Raw genomic sequence first — 17,792 nt, 5'->3', positions numbered from 1 at the left:
TTATCTGTCCAAAAGTTACTTTCTGCCACAAATTTTTATTAGAATTTACAAAGATAGCTATTTGAGGCTGGGTGTGATGGCTTGACACTAGCCTGAGCAAGAGTGAGACCTTGTCTCTACAAAAAATAGAAAAGTTAGCCAGGCATGGTGATGTGCACCTATAGTCTCAGCTACTCGGGAGGCTGAGGCAGGAGGATTGCTTGAGCCCAGGAGTTGGAGGTTGCAGTGAGCTATGGTGATGCCTCTGCACTCTAGCCTGAGCAACAGAGTGAGAATCTGTCTCAAAAAAAAAAAAGCTGTTTGAGAAAGTTAGAGATGATGATAAGAGAAGCTTGGTAGAAAGAATCCTTTGGATAACAAATAAGTCTTTTATTTAAAGAACAAATATACTGGTTTAACTGATGAAGTCCTGTGTATAGTGTGCTTTTATCTGTTTATATCTTCAATACTTAATTTTTCATTGGTGATGAAAAGAATATTTTTAAATGGACAAAGTAGTTTTGAGAAACAATAAGCATGGTAATACTGAAGTAGAGTTTTCATGGGTGATTTCCAAAATTGGAAGTTCATATAACTGGGCTATCCAAACGGTTTCTTTTATAGATTCATAAACCACATCTGTTTTCTAGCCGTAATCTTTGTATAACTGCAACTGCAACAAACAAATAGCATACCTTTCTTGCTGTGTTTGCTTCTAACTTTGTTACTGGAAGAAATTTAGGCACAAGTTTTTCCTCTTCTCTCCTTGGAAAACTTATAAGCAGAACTGAAAATTTCTTTCCCTCTTTAGTAAAAAGATGTGTCTTTCTTTCCAGCTCAATATTTATCCTTACCAGTGACCGAGTAGAGCATACCATCATTCTTCTAGGTCTACATTGGCTAGTTGAATAGGCTTAAGCAGGCAGAGAACTCAGGCAGATAAATTTGGTAGAATCCCCGAGAGTCTTTAAGAAGCCATGGCCACGTTGGTGAATAAAACTATTCCCAAATAGCCTCTCAAGGAGGAAAATGCTTCACTGATGCACTCAACACATGGCATGGGTTGTTCAATTTATATAAAGTTTATGCAAATTGAAGTTAAAGTGCAGTTTGATTACTAGGTATGTCTTATTTCATTCTTAGTGCTTTTTTATTAAAATAGGAGATACCTTAGAATTTGTCAGAGTTGCTTATATTCTTTAAGTACTTAAAATTTGATGTATGATACTGTAATGGTAGCTACATGTCAATACACATTTGTCCAAACCCATCAAATATACAAAACCAAGAGCAATTACATTACCTAATATTAGCTATGGACTTTGAGTGATAATGATGTGTGATGCAGGTTCATTAGTTGTAACAAATGTACCACCCTGGTGAGGAGTATTGATAAGGGGGGAGGGTAGGCGTGTGTAAAGGCAGGGAGTATGTGGATATATAGCTATATGCACTTTATGCTCAGTTTTGCTATGAATCTAAGACTGCTCTAAAAAATAAAATCTATTAAAAAATTGAAGATGAGCTCAACAGAACCTTTCTTAGATATGCAGTGTAATAAGTTGGAATGTATACCTTTCTAATTGGCAGAAAAAATTTTGTATCTTTTTTTATTGGCTATGTATCTTATAGTTTCAGATCATCTCTAGAACATCCTTTCAAACAAATAATTATGAGCCAACAAATAAGCATTCTGGTTGGGGAAAATAACCCCTATCACACATCTTTGGAATTTGTATTTGAGGAATAAGATAGCAGGAAAGAGTAGGCACAGTACAACTGTACTGTTATAAGCACGTGGACTTGTAACTTTTGTTGTTAAGCCTAAAATGTCTAATTGCAGGAACCAGACCTTTAAATAACTTTAAGGTTTTTTTCCTCTAAATAGCTTTAAATTTTTTCTGCCTTAAAATGAGTTTATAGTCAGTTAATATTTTCAAGAAAAGGAATGTTGGCCTTTTTTTTTTTTTTTACCTTTGGTGATTTTCCTAGAACAGCTGTCAGCAAACTATAGCCCACAGGCCCATTTACCCTGCTGCCTATTTTTGTGAATAAAGCTTTATTGGAACACAGCTGTGTTCATTCCTTATATATTATCTATGACTGCTTTTGTGCTATAAGGGTAGAAGTTTGTGATAGAGACTGTATATAGCCCACAACATCTTTCTGGCCTTTCAGAAAAAAAATCTGTCAACCTCTGACCTAGATGAATAGTATTTTGAACAATCGTGATAGCTGATAAAAAGCCTTCTGTTAATGATGTTGCCGCCTTCTTTAAGATTTGGCACTTGTAAATCACTAAAATTGTGTTTCTTCAAATACAGCAAATTGACATAGTAGAGTTGCTTAGCAAATGGGGAAGATGCTTTTAGCTACCTACTTAAGTATATAAAGCAACTAATGTATGTGTGGGTTGTTTTTTTTAATGATCATTTTCTTTGTTTTTTTTTGTTTGTTTTTTTGTTTTTTACCAAATTCTAAAGTAAAATGCATTTTTATGAAAGTTGATGTTAAGAACACAAAGTTACTTCTCCTTTAGCAGTTAAAGTCCGTGCTGATGTGGATTTTCTTTTCTCTTCTCTTCTCTTCTCTTCTCTTCTCTTCTCTTCTCTTCTCTTCTCTTTTCTTCTCTTTTGCTTTTCTTTTGCTTTTCTTCTGCTTTTCTATTGCTTTTCTTTTCTTTTCTCTTTTCTTTCTTTTCTTTTTTTTGTGATTGTACACCCAAGACTTCATAAACCTCAGATCATTATATACCGGTATACTGAAAATATATGATTTGTATTCCTGGAATCTCTAAAGCAGTGGTACAAGAGGTTTTACTACAGAAGGAACTTATCTTTAAAACCTTTTAGTTGCAAATGTTTAGAAGCATGTTCTGTTTGGAGATTTGTTAGTCTTAAGAGATTTGACTTAACAAGCTGCATCCTGTCAGTAAAGTTGGGTAATTTCCATTGTTGGCCCATTCTGGGAATGGAGAGACAAAACACACCTGCTCTGCATGACTTAAAGCAAATATAAGGAAGTTAGCATGAAATCTGGATGAGAAAGATATGATTCATTCTGTAAGAATGGCCAGCTGGCAAGATTTCTTCCTGAGTTTGAGAACTGGAGCAAAACTGTAGCTGCGATAGTTATTGGCAACTTAATATGAAGTAAAATAACTTCTTATCAATAATTAGAAACTGATTTTCATTGCTTTGGAAAAGCAAGCTGTACTAAGGCTTTGCCAAAAGTAATTCCTTTTTATGCTGGGACCTTTGGCATATTTCCTATCTTCTATTGTTCTCTTCCCACTTGTTTTTTCACTTGTCACTTGTGTTTCTTTAGATGGTGAGCCAGGGTCTGTGGTTGGGGTGATTTCCATTTCTGCATATTACAGAGCAATTAGCATGTTGTTAGTATTCAGCAAAGACTCTTGCTTTGCTTGCTTAGCTTGTGTTTTGGTTATCTGATAGTAATTGGAGAAAATCGTTTTCCAATTAAAGGAGAATGTCATACTTACTAAGAAGTACCTGCTTTAAACATCATAGAAAAACTGTATACATTATAATAGCGGTTGCTTTTCCTTATCTTCATTCCATGATCCTGAGCCAATTCTACAACACAGTTTCAGTTTTTGAGAGTGAGCCCGAGGTGCTAAACTTGGGTGATACAACCTTTTCTTTCTTACAGATGTTCAAGCGGTTGCTTATGAGGAACCAAAACACTGGTGCTCTATTGTCTACTATGAGCTCAACAATCGTGTGGGTGAAGCGTTCCATGCCTCCTCCACAAGTGTGTTGGTGGATGGTTTCACTGATCCTTCCAACAATAAGAACCGTTTCTGCCTTGGGCTGCTCTCCAATGTTAACCGGAATTCCACTATTGAAAACACTAGGCGGCATATTGGAAAAGGTGAATTTTCACTTTAGCCTTTACCCTTTGTCTGTTGTGTTCTTCCTTCAGAGCTGCCTTAGCCATTCCTGTAGCAAACTAGTATAGCAAAGATCAGATCATGTTCATGTGCTGCAGTTTGTAAATATTTTTCCAGTTTGTGTTATCCGGAAGCGCTTCCCATCAGTCATTTTTGTGGTCTGTCAACTCTCGTAATGTTGATATTAAATTAGTTGAAATTATGATTTGCTATTTTGGGACACTACCTTATGGTTTTGCAACAAAAGAAGATGTCTATTAAAAAATGAATTACAACCTAAAATTAAAAGCACATTAAAACAAACTTAATTGTATTTCAAATGGATAGGATAACTCACTAAAGAGAAAAGAAAGAACCAGAAACTTATGAATATAGTATTTGACTGTGTATCCTCAGTCTAGGCCAGGAGGGTTAGGGTCAGGGGAAGGATTTCGAGCAAATCCTGAGCTCATTTTTAGCAGACTTGATTATTTCATCATGGTGTGAGTAAAACAGTTCTGAAACTTTCAGATTTATTATAACATTAAGCAAATGACTAAACGTGTCGTTGTTATTGGGAGCTTCGATTGCCACTGTGGAATAAGGGACACGTGGAGGGGGCAAAAGCTAAAGCCTGTGGAGGTATATGGAGGTGGACAGATAGCATATACCTCCAGATGGGACACCCCGGGAAGGCCATGACATCACTTACACAGAATTGCAGCCAAGAATGCAAATCTGTATCTAATCCCAAGGAAACATCAAACTCAAAGTGAGGAATGTTCCATTAAAAAGGGTGAGGAAAGACTGTATTCTTCTAAAATATCAATGTCAAAAGACAAAGAAGGATGTGGGAATGTTTCAGATTAAAAGAGGTTAAAGAGATAGGACAGCTATATGCAATACCTGACACGATCTATACCAGACAGGGGAAAAAATATGGCAGAGGACATTATTGAGGTCAGCAAGCAAAACTGGGTTATGAATGGTAGATTAGATCAATGTTAAATTCAGTGGCATTGATAACCACACCGTGGCTATGTGAGAGACTATCTCTAGTCTTAGGAAATAGACGCTTAAGTATTTAGAGAAATGGCTCAGGAAGAAATTATGTATCTATAAAGGCACCTATATCTATCTCTGTTTCTGTGTAAAACACTCCTGCATTGAAATACATACACATGCACACGTGTGGTGTGTGGTGGCTGAGGCCACAGATGATGAAACAAATGGAGTAAATTGTCACAATAAATGAATCTGGATAATGGTTATATGGGTGTTCCTTGTTCTGTGTTTCTTTGTTCTATTTCAAACTTTTCTATAAATTTGAAATTATTTCCAGATTAAAACTGAAAAATGAGCTGTGAAATTTAGAACAGTGGACTAGATTAAAAGGTTATTTAGTAGGTGTTTAACAGGCATTCAAAATGAAGTTTAACATTTAACTCTGGTTGGGATGGGGAGACCCAACAACTCTTAAACTGGGAGTTGGTATTTTCTTAATGTGATTAAAGAAAAAAAACTACACTTTCATTAATGAAGTGCTAGGACTTAAGTTCATATACAGAGATGGCTTCTGTATGGTCTGTAAACCTGTGAAATTGTATATAAACACATTTTGCATGCATTGAGAGGGAAGGACATATTTTTCATTAAATTCTAAAGATGATTATTATCCCAAAAGAGCAAAAAGGCATTGTACTATGGGACATTTCCTCTTTTAAAAAAATTAGGAAGAAAATAAAGATTTTTGGGAATTCTGTTATTTAAAACTGTCGCAGATGCCCTGAATGTATACTCAAATGTAGAACTGTAGATAATGGAAATAAAGCAAGATTATCATTATTTGCAGATGATATGAGTGATTGATAGTATTCTTGGGATAGATTCTTGAAGTGAAATTAGTAGGTCAAAAGTTCTTGATATATTTTGCCATATTATTCTCTGAAAAGCATTTATTAATTTACACCTCCTATTGGAAGTATATAAATGCCTTTCTCCCTTCACCCATGGCAGTATTTATGGGTGGGCATTTGTGTTTGTTCAAATGGCATGATTGTTTACTAGAAACCTCCAAAGTTGTATTTTTTAAAAGTTATATAAGTCAATTTCCTTTAATCTGTTAATAACCAGTTAGAAAATACAATGGAGAGGAAAATCTCATTTCTAATAGAAAAACATAAATTTCTTGGAAATAATCTAAACTTTCAGTATGTGAGGATTACATGAAGAAGACCAAGTCTTACTGAGAGAGGAAATACAAATAAATAAATAGGCAGTCTGTGTTCCTGAAAGGGAAAACTTCATATTGTGAGAACATTTTAAGGATACTAATTCTTCCTAATTTAATGTATAGTTTACAACAGTTCTTATCAGAATCACAATGTGATGGTTTTTGAAAGTTAGATAATGTATTCTGATTACCTGGAAGGATAAACAAATAAGAATAGCCCAAATTTTTTTAATGGAAGAATAAAGAAAAAATTATTGACATTAGGGTTAATAAAACATTGTAAAACTATAGCTAATCAGTATGTAGACAAAACAGTAGAGTAAATTAAACTCAGACTATACTGTATATGAAAATTTAATGTATGTTAAGTGAAGCATAACAAATCAGAGTCTTCTAATGGTCCTGCAATAACAAAGTTAAGCTTCTTAGGTGCGGTTGTGGAAGAGAAACGCTGATCTCATACCATATATGCAAATAGATTAATGAGTTGAATATTTTTAAAAAGGCAAACAATTAGAAAGCTATAAGAAAATATATTTGATTAAAGAGGTAGAAATTTTTTTATGCATAAAAAGTAACAGAAAAGATTATAAGAGATTGGACTGAAAGATTGCCAACTTCCTGTAGGTTAAAAATATGTCATGAACAAAATTAAAAGACTAACTAACAAGGTTAACAAGTAAATTATTTATGTCCTTCTTATATGCACAGGTCATAAAAAATAATAAAAATACTAGAAACCCAGTAGGTAAATAGGTAAGAAATATGAACAGTGAATTCCCAAGAGAAATACAGATGGCTAATGAACTATGAGAGCATATGCAGCCTCACATGTAAATTAAAACAATTATATTATTTTCAGGTATAAATTAGGGAAATTTGCTTTTGTTTTAAGCTCAGATTCACGGCTGGAAGGGGTAAAATGAGAGAGGCACTCATAAACTGCTAGTGAGGGTGTAAATTGATACAAGCATTCTGGAAAGTCATTTGGCAAAGTGAATCAGAACCTTCGATCCAATGATTTAACTTCCAGGAATCTCTCCTAAGGATATTATCAAAAATTGTCCAGGGACATTTATCACGGCTATTGTTATAATAGCAGAAATTAGTATTAACTCAGTGGTCCACTAATAGGACAGTCGTTAAAAAATTGTTATAGCCATACAATCAATCACTCACACATATTTTAAATGTTTGCAAAGTAATTTTAATGATACCCCAAAACTGAATACAATGAGTCAAACTACTATAACCATTATTGCCTGTAGGTCACTAAAGGAGTGATAATATATTTTGCATCTTTATATTTTAATTTACTTTCTGAATTTTCTAAAATGAAACTTTGCCATTTGAATAATTAGGGGAAAAAAGTAAAACACACACACACTTTTTCTGTCTCTTTAAATTTGTTTTTTCTACACAGGCCAAAAAATGAGCTTCTGCCCCAGCAGCTATTTAATGGTTACAGAAGTCTTAACTGTTGTGTGTACGTATAAACACAGCACATAATACTTCGTGCAAGGCAGTAGTTTTAGCATTGGCTAAGCCATGCCTGAGTTACCTCCAAGGTGGATTGTTCAAAGCCACAGGAGATCTGACTGTTTTCTGGGCGGCCTGTATAAAGTAATCTCCCTTAATAGCGTGGGGCTTTGTGAAAATGGTTTTTTCCCTTCTTTCCTTTTTTTAAAGGCTGAATAAGATCAATTTCCTACACTTTCAGCACTCTGGTTCTCACAGGAAAAAGTCTGGAGCAGGTGGTAGTTTACTGAGATCTGATTTCACGCAGTATGAATTATTTTTCTACTTTTTAATTTTTTTTTTCTTTTTTAGCTGGACCATCCGTCTCACAGTTCTCAGCAGTGTTTCTCCACTTGTGGTTTTCTAGTTCCTCTACTTCTCCTGCTCCTGCCTTCTCTTTACCTTAAAATTGTCTCAACAGCTTAGAGGCAGAATAAATCTAAAAGAGTTTTTGTGGTATATACGTAAAAGTCCAGGTTTTATTATGTTATATTTTTGGAGTGAGACTACACTTTCAATGCATGCCCAAATAGGGCTTTAAATACCTATCAGAATAAAATTGCTACACTTTGTTATAGTTTTTAAGAGACTTTGTGGCCAGGGCTCAGTGGCTTCCGCCTATAATTCTCACACTTTGGGAGGGTGCAGGATTGCTTGAGGCTAGGAGTTTGAGACCATCGTGAGTAACGTAGCAGGACCCCATCTCTACAGAAAATAGAAAAATTAGCCAGGCATGGTGGCACATGCCTGTAGTCCCAGCTACTTGGGAGGCTGAGGCAGGAGGCTTGCTTGAGCCCAAGAGTTTGAGGTCACAGTGAGCTATGATGATGCCACTGCACTCTAGCCTGGGTGTTCAAGCAAGAGCCTCAAAAAAACCCCAAAATTAACAGACTTTGTGATATTATTTTCTAAAAACCTCTTAAACATGCTTATTGACATGTGGACATTGTATTAACTAATACAGTTAACTGAGATTTTATCCGTTATGCAGGACATAGAGAATATCTAACTAGAATATCTGATTAGCTAAAGTTAAATCCATGTAAATTTATATGTTGAAGCTGCACAGGTGCCTTTCAGCTATCTATAGTAATGGTAACTAAATGATGCACTCTGTCTTCCTACAGGAGTTCATCTTTATTATGTCGGAGGAGAGGTGTATGCCGAATGCCTCAGCGACAGTAGCATCTTTGTGCAAAGTCGGAACTGCAACTACCATCATGGATTTCACCCCACTACTGTTTGCAAGATCCCTAGTGGGTGTAGTTTGAAAATTTTTAACAACCAAGAATTTGCGCAGTTATTGGCACAGTCTGTGAATCATGGTTTCGAGACAGTCTATGAGCTCACAAAAATGTGTACTATACGCATGAGCTTTGTGAAGGTAAGTGAGCTCTGATTCCTGTAATTAGGGTTTAACACACTTTTGCTGTGCTTTTTTGCAATATGAAAATCTATATCCTCTTCATAATATGTCTATATTAGCTGACTTACTATCTAGACACTTTTAAACTTTAATACAAATGTCAATATTAGGAGAATATCATTGGAACATACGAGTTGTGTTCAACAGCAGTAGCAGTAGGCTTTAATAACCTTTTCCTTAGTCAAATAGCACCATTTTAGCTATTTTAATACCATTAGAATATGTCAGGCAGGCAGTGGCTCAAGTCTGCAATTCTAGCACTCTGGGAGGCCAAGGCAGGCGGATCGCTCAAGGTCAGAAGTTTGAAACCAACCTGGGCAAGAGCAAGACCCCATCTCTACTAAAACTAGAAAGAAATTAATTGGCCAACCAAAAATATATAGAACAAATTAGCCAAGCATGGTGGCACATGCCTGTAGTCCCAACTACTTAGGAGGCTGAGGCAGAAGGATTGCTTGAGCCCAGGAATTTGAGGTTGCTTTGAGCTAGGCTGACACCATGGAACGCACTCTAGCCCAGGCAACAGAGACTCTGCCTCAAAAAAAAGAGAATATGTTAGGTTATACATTTACATATAATTTTAATACATGGTTGTCTCATGAGATCAGTTGAATAAACACATGTTCCTTTTCTTTTTCATTCTTTGTTTTTAGTAATTTTTATGATGATAATGCTTGTTTCTTTTGTTTTAACAAGCAAATGATCTTTTTGTAAAAATTCATCACATGTTCATCACATTGGAAATTATTTCTAATTGGTCAGTTTTTTTAGTGGTTTCAGTAAACCTCATGATTTTCTTATAATTCAAAATTTAACAAGACCTTTGCCCAAAGATAAATAGATGCCTTTGCTCTATGACTGTATTATAAGGTTTGAGGAGGGAGAAGGTTAAGGACATTGTTCCTAATAATTGATCTCTTTGCTGTCTCATCTTCTGCCTCTTAGAAATAAAAGTTTTTAAGATGCCATTGAAATGTTATTAAAAAAAAGTCTTTAAATATCTGATTAGATTTCATGAGTCAGTGACTTATTCTAGTAACTGACTGACTTGTCTCTGAATTCTCAAAGATAAATTTCATCCAGTGTTACTTTGAGAAACAAAACTAATTATATATTTGGGTGAGGCAATCCCCTTTTATGTCCTCTCTTCAGAAGCTCACCAAACTTGTTGTTAAACCTGTTTTGTAATGTATTTATTACTGAGGATAATTTTGGAGCCTTACTTTGTTAATCATCCTTTAGATCAAAGATATCTTTTCCTGAATATAATTATTTTTCCTACTTCTTTGAATCATCTTAGCAGATTTTCAGTGTGTTCTCTTTGGGTTTGTTTTCTTGAAATATACTTCAGCAGTTCTTTGCAGCTGAGTCTGGTACTTCTTTCATATTAAGGGAGGTTTTTGGTTTTCTTTTTAAAGAGCTTGACCTATATGCTATGTACATATGAGACTACAAAGACCTTTCTCATTCATTATTAACACTCACTGTTTAATTTTTTACTTAGCTTTTTGGCCCAGATGATTTTTAAAACAAGGACAGTAACTTGCCAGGAGTATTTTTTATTAGTTCTTATTGGTATGGAGGAAGAAATGGCTCTTGAGAGTGATGAGATGCAGGTTCTAGTTCTATCTATCTGCCATTTTAACCATATGATTAAGGCACAGTGACTCTTCCCTTCATGTTCGTCATCTTTAAAATTAGGGTGGATGAAGTTGGAAACTGTGATAATTATTACTAAGGCCCCTCAGTGAGTCTATTATTATTGAAGGACCACTCTAGAAGAATTTATGACTCTAATGTTCCAATTAGCATTCTCCTCTAACTCATTTCGCATTGATTAACCAATCAGTTGTAATTATTTTACTTTTGCACAGTTTTAATTTACTTTTACATAAGTAAAAACCTTTTAAACTAATAAAAATTAATACAAAGCTATGTCTTCAGAATTTCTTAGATTTCATTCATTCAGCAAATATTTTAGCACTATTCCAGAGAAGTAATACAAAGATGAAAAAGCACCTTAAGTCTCTAGCTTTAAGGTGCATATGGTCTAGTGTAAGTAATTATAATATGATAAGCACTAGATTAGAGGGTTATATGAAATATAATGTACATAGCTGGAGAGTTAGATTTAGAAAGTTGAAAATAAAAAATTTTATTAAAAACTCACATGATGAAGGGTAGCTGCTTATATATTAGCAACAAAAAACATTATACAATGTTTTTACCACATTGTTATTTATTATTATGACTGCATACTTTACCCTCTCCCACTCAGCATTTTAGAGAAATGATATAGAACACTTTACTAACATTAATAGCCAATCTTGTGCTATTTTTTTAAATGATCATTTTGGATATTAATATAAAACATATTTTATAAACTATTTGTACCTTAACCTCTCCCATGTCTGAAAAAAATCCAAGTCAGTTCAGCTGAATGAGTATTTGTAGAACTTCTGCTTTATGCCAACCACTGTGTTAGATATTGAAGGTCAAAAACAAATCCCTGCCTTCAGAGATCTTACTATCTAATGGAGGAAACTTACACATAAACAAACTTATAAATGAAATTTACCAGTTTGTTGATATATATACAAATACATGGATGTACATACATACAGATGTAGTTCATATATCACAACTTTCTCTTGAAAGTTATGATATTCACATATATTTCTTGAAACTATTAGAGTAGGTAGGTAGCAGAGATAAATAGAACCCAACCTTTTCTGATACTCCTCATGAAATGCGGATTAATCAGAACTTTGTATTCTGTTGTCCACCCACACCAATGAGTTTTTGATCTTTGCAGTAGCAAAATTTATTTTTTCTGTTGCATAGTGACTTTCTCATATTGAACGTTAGTATTCTAATTCAGTAATTCTGAAGATGTCTGGCAGGCTATCTTCTTGTAAAAATGAGTGATGGAATCTATTGATTCAAGGCACTGGCTGGGTGTCAATAATAGCTTTTTGGATACTTACATGTATTCTTGCCAGTTTTGCTTAGAGATGGAAAGATCAAAAGCGCTGTGTTGATAGGAGGACCGTCAGCACCTACATAGGGAAGAAACAGAATGTCAGTCTAACACAGCTTTTTCCTTTTCTTGATAAAATGAGAATTTAATAATAGCTATTACATTACAATCAGTCATGTAATGGGCAATGAAATGAAAGTTTAAAAATGTCTTTATTAAAACAACTTTATAACGTATTTTAAAACTTCAGGCCGAGCACAGTGGCTCACGCCTGTAATCCTAGCACTCTGGAAGGCCGAGGTGGACAGATTGCTCAACATCAGGAGTTCGAATCCAGCCTGAGCAAGAGCAAGAGCGAGACCCCGTCTCTACTAAAAAATAGAAAGAAATTAATTGGCCAGCTAAAAATATATAGACAAAATTAGCTGGGCGTGGTGGTGCATGCCTGTAGTCCCAGCTACTTGGGAGGCTGAGGCAGAAGGATTGCTTGAGCCCAGGAGTTTGAGGTTGCTGTGAGCTAGGCTGATGCCATGGCATTCTAGCCCCGGCAACAGAGTAAGACTCAGTCTCAAACAAAAAAAAAAAACAAAAAAAAAACTTTCATTCCCCCAAACCAGTAAATTCTTAATCTGGAATCCATGGATGGACCTCAGGGAGCCAACCCCTCTCCCCTGAAATTGCCTGCAATTATGTGTCCCTTTGAGCACGTGTGCATTTTTCTTGTGGGAAAAGTCCATAGCTTTAATTAGGGTCTCTGATTGTGTGAACTTTTTACTTTATCAATTTAACCACTGAATTAAATAAATAAATGACCCCCAATATGTTTTTTCTAGGGCTGGGGGGCAGAATACCACCGCCAGGATGTCACCAGCACCCCCTGCTGGATTGAGATACATCTGCACGGCCCCCTCCAGTGGCTGGATAAAGTTCTCACTCAGATGGGTTCACCTCATAATCCTATTTCATCTGTGTCTTAAACGGCCTCAGGCTTCTGCCTCTTGAAAACTATTGAGCCTTGCATGTACTTGAAGGATGGATGAGTCAGACATGATTGAGGACTGACAAAGGAGCCTTGATAATACTTGACCTCTGTGACCAACTGTTGGATTCAGAAATCTAAAAAAGAAAAAAGAAAAAAAAAAAAAGAAATCCTTGGTAACATACTGTTGATATCAAGAACCTGTTTAGTTTACATTGTAACATTCTATTGTAAAGTCAACTAAAAATGCAGACTTTGAGCAGGACTTTGTGTATAGGTAAAGGAGAGATGGCCAAGCCAGGGACAAATTGTCTATTAGAAAAACAGTCCTAAGAGATTCTTTTGTGTTTGGCACTTTATGGTCATCGTTTGGCAGAAGTTTAGCATTAATAGTCTTTCTGAAGTGTGTTTTTATCAGGTTTGGAGCCCGTGTTGAGTCTTCTTTTCATGGGTTTTCATAATATTTTAAAACTATTTGTTTAGTAATGGTATTTTGTTTGTTTTTTAAGTAAAGGTTAATCTTGATGATATGCATAATAATCTTTCTAAAATTATATGCTGACCATACTGCTGTCAGAATAATGTTAGGCATACGCTCTTTGCTAAATATGTATGTACAAAATATTTGGAAGTTAAGAATTGATTAGACTAGTGAATTTAGGAGTATTTGAAGTGGGTGGGGGGAGAGGGAAATGACAACTGCAAGTGTAGAATATACTGTAAAAATTTGGTTTGTTGCTTTAAAGAAACAAACTGATGTCTGAATTTTGCTGTGTTTCAATTTTTTAGAGATTTTATCCTTTTTTTTTTTTTTTTTTGGCATTCTTCTATCCCATCCTCTTCAAAAAGCAGTATGCAGCTGGTTAATTCATATAACTGTGAGAGCAAATGAATAATTCCTGCTACTCGGAAATTGACTGCCTACATGTTTCAACACCAGTTGTATGGAGTGCTTGAATTTAAAAAGCAGTTTTTATGGAGTTTACATTACAGAAATAGGCTTTAATTTTCAAGTGAATTGTTTGCCAAATCTAGTAACTCTGTTAAATATTTGGAGAATTTAAATCCATTTCAGACTTTTTTAATTTTTTTGTACTATGTTTGGTTTTATTTTTCTTCTGTTAATCTTTTATATTCACTATGCTCTCATACATTGAGTACTTTTATTCCAAAACTAGTGGGTTTTCTCTACTGGAAATTTTAAATAAACCTGTCATTATTGCTTACTTTGATTAAAAATTTGTCATTTTCTTTCTTCACATAGTAGATTTTAAGATCAGGAAGGTTGGCTACTCCTTTGGGAGTTTTTTCTCTGATAATTTTCTACCAGACATAATAAACTAAATTACTAATACAGAGACAGGGACACTGAAGTATGAAGAGACATTGTAGAACTCAAAAAATTAAGGAAAACCTAACAAAATCTAACTTTTTAATGGAGGAATTACAGCAACAATTTTTTGGTGGGTGCCACTAAGTCAGCCAAAAGTACCAATTTCTAAACCTCAGGTGGCAATACAAGAGTGACTGTGGGAGGATGTGACAAAAGGAGGGATGAGAACTGTTAACTGCGATAAGAGAAGTGATTGCTTTGGCAATCTGCTTGGGACTGGGATAATTCCCCCCAAAAAGTTTGCCCATGAGGGACACAGGTCTGAGGACCCTTAGCTTCTTTCCTAGGCGAGCAGATGCCATCTTTTCTCCTTTTTATGTCTTTCCTGGAGTGTGCTTATGTGCCCTGAAATTTAAGGATACCCCTTCCCCTTTTTAAACCTAGTTTAAAAGAAATGAATATCTTGCTTTTTCCCACCAAAATAAAATATTTATTCTTCAAATTATAACCAAGCAAATATTTCTCCTGCTTCTTTTTGTCCCCAGAAACATCACAGTATATAAGTGGAGAAAGCACTGGACAGGAGACCTACATTGTAACAAGTTCATGCACATCTTTGCTGGGTCACTTCTGCAAATCTCTGTTTCTTCATTTAAGTGAAGAAAATGTAGTTGCGTATTTATCACAAACTTGAGGTGAATATCACTGAGCTAAAAAGTATATGTGAAAATACCTTAGAAACCTACCTGCCGTGTCAGTATAGGGGTCAGTGTTTTCTTGAACTCTCTCCCATACCCTGTGTTTTCCTGTTACCTAAGTCATTTCTGGCACAGGTGATCTAGATCCATGACGGTGATAGGTGAGATAGAATCAAAGAAGAATATTAAAACTATTGGGCTTAACAATGCAGTATAACTGGAATTGTCAAAAATAAATAAATAAATAAAGAGCTCAGGTCAGGATTCCTCACCCTTTTCCCAGTGGAAAGCTCTTTTTTGCTTTCCTTGAGTTCCCATGGTTGCCTGCTGGGACAGTTATGCAAGTGGTTAATTAGGTGCAGCAATGCTGGTAACCAGCTTGTGGATCCATTAGATAAAACACCAAGATCATCCAGTAGATTGAAACCTACCCATTGAGGACCACTGGAGTTTGCAGCATGGAGCTTAAGTGGGCCCTTCATGCTTAAGTACAATTATTTGTTGTATGGTAAAACCTTAGGAAGACCATTGTCATCAGTTATAGGAGGCTGTAAGTCTCTTGGAAAATTTTAATTAAAGGAATGAAAACTCAACTACCCGTTTAGATTACTAGAAAAAAAATTAAGCTAGTTCAAACAACAATAAAGAGCAATGTGAACTGTTTCAGAATAGAGATATTTTCTACCAGTAAGAAACCAGTAGCTGGGACAATTAGAAGTAGAGGGCCCTGGAGCTACTGCCTCATTCCGTCACTTAATAGTATTTGACCTCTAGTAAGTTTCTTAGTTTTTCTGCACCTGTTTCCTTATCTATAAAATTGGAGGCAATAAAGCCCGCCTCTTCAGGTTATTCTGAAGATTAAGTCAATACATGCAAAGCACTTAGAACCTCTCAGTAAATGCCGATTTCCTAATTAAATCTGGATGGGAAGACAACTGGATTCAACAGACATTTGGTAAAGACCTACTTACCTTTGAAGTATTTAATAAACACTGGGAAATCCTGTCCCAAGGAACTGAGAGTCGAGAGAGAGAAACCCGAAGGAAGAAAACCAGCAATTCACGAGCGCCCACCGAGTTCCAGCCACCGTGTAAGGAATTTCCAGACATTGCCTCTTCCAATCTCGCAAGAACATAGAAGATACCACTCTGTCCTCAACTCCTTATGCCATTTTTTCATATAAATGAGGAAGCTAGCTCCGAAACTAAATAACATGCCCAAAGTCAAGCTAGCTAGTTACTACGGGAATCAGAATTTCGATTCAGATCTGACTTTAGAATCTAGACTTAATTCTACTAAATTGTTTGTTAGTTTGCAGACATATGAACTTACTATAAAATAAAATAGAATGAAGAACACACAGGGAAGAAGCAGCACTTCAGACTTGGTTGGGTGGAGCCCAGTGAAGGTGTTACAGAGGAGGTGACATTTCAGGTTGAGCCTTGAAGGATGGGGGAAGCATTGTGTTCACTGGAGAAACTTCTGGGCAAGAGAAGAGTCTGAATGGAAGCATGTGTGATGGACATCTGTTGGGTATGTCCCAACATCTACCCACTCCAATTGCTAAAGATGTGCCCCCAATCCACAGAAGACTATGGGGTTTGTCATGCCACATAACACCATATCTCCCCACCCCTGCCACTGTGAGGGGGTCCACTGGGAGCCTACTTTTTGGGAATTCTGGAGCTGGAAATAAGGAAGCTTCTCTGCAGGGCTGGACATGTAGTAAACCTTGGGAACTGTCCCCTACCACCTCTCCCGCCTCATGGGCTGGAGACAAGGAAAAAGAGAGAGTTTCCAGGGCACCCAGGTGGCCGGGTCTAGGATTTACCAAGTGCTGCCATATTCTTGGACATCCCATAATCTTTACAGAGAATCCCCACTTCGGCTTAATGTAGTTTGTTTTTGTTACCTGCCAGTGAGGCTTAAGTAACACAGTAAGAAAATATCTGACTTTTTTAAAAAAGATTTTTTTAATAGATCAATTTCTTTTAACTGAAACAATACTTGTTCACTAAAGATTTTCAAAGTACCAGAAAACGAAAAGAAGTTTACAGTCCCTTGTATTAACCTGTGGTAATTAAAATCATTTATCCTTGAACCAGATGATTATGACAACCTGGCATTGAGACACAGGCTGTAGGAAATGCAGGTCTGGAGGTTAGTAGGATCATCTCTTTAGCACAGAGATAATGATCGTCTCCATTCAGGGGAGGCAAGAATTCTACCACGGAGCCACCAATGCCATTGACTCCATTCGTTAAGCAATCATTGGGACCAATCTTGTGCCAGCCACTGTGCCTGCACTCTAGGGGGAAAGGTGGACTCGTAAATAGTAAATGAACAAAGCATTGTGCACAGCCGAGGTTGGGCCTGGAATGGATCCAGTCCACACAGTTACGTAAAGACTCTGGAACTGGGGGACAGGATCAGAGAAGAAGAACATGGTAAAGTTCCAAGAGTTTAGGATTGACAAAGCAGTCCTGGGGAAATTATCTCAGACTAATGGCCTATGTGCTCCAGACTGAGGATCAAACTAGGGACAAGAGGCCAAAAGGGAGTTGCTGGGAAGCAAAGATGAGAGTGAAGAGCACATTCAGTGTGCATGACCTCAGCCTTCGTCGTTGCCTCCTGCAGAGAGATTTAAAAATGCACGCAAGCATCTCAAAATCCTCAGAGATAATAAATCTTGAATCACTACCCTCCGTGAGGGGTGCTAATATGGAGTAGAGTTGTGAAAGTCAGTGGAAGAAA

The 17,792-nt window shown here is 36.2% G+C and overlaps 1 protein-coding gene across 2 annotated transcripts in view; it reads left to right on the top strand.

Moving 5' to 3' along the window:
• SMAD1 (SMAD family member 1) overlaps nucleotides 1-14,246 on the top strand; it is a 70,954-nt gene extending 56,708 nt beyond the window's left edge. For both annotated transcript variants that reach the window (XM_012783790.3, XM_012783791.3), the window contains exons 5-7: nucleotides 3,652-3,873; nucleotides 8,750-9,006; nucleotides 12,862-14,246. In XM_012783790.3, coding sequence (XP_012639244.1) covers nucleotides 3,652-3,873; nucleotides 8,750-9,006; nucleotides 12,862-13,005 — 623 coding nt within the window. In that variant the 3' untranslated portion in view covers nucleotides 13,006-14,246. The remainder of the gene's footprint in view (nucleotides 1-3,651; nucleotides 3,874-8,749; nucleotides 9,007-12,861) is intronic.
• Nucleotides 14,247-17,792: the final 3,546 nt, after the last annotated feature.

Source organism: Microcebus murinus, chromosome 15 (genome assembly GCF_040939455.1).
Source record: "Microcebus murinus isolate Inina chromosome 15, M.murinus_Inina_mat1.0, whole genome shotgun sequence".
Taxonomy (NCBI): Eukaryota; Metazoa; Chordata; class Mammalia; order Primates; family Cheirogaleidae; genus Microcebus; species Microcebus murinus.
This window is presented reverse-complemented; position numbering and strand designations above follow the sequence as displayed.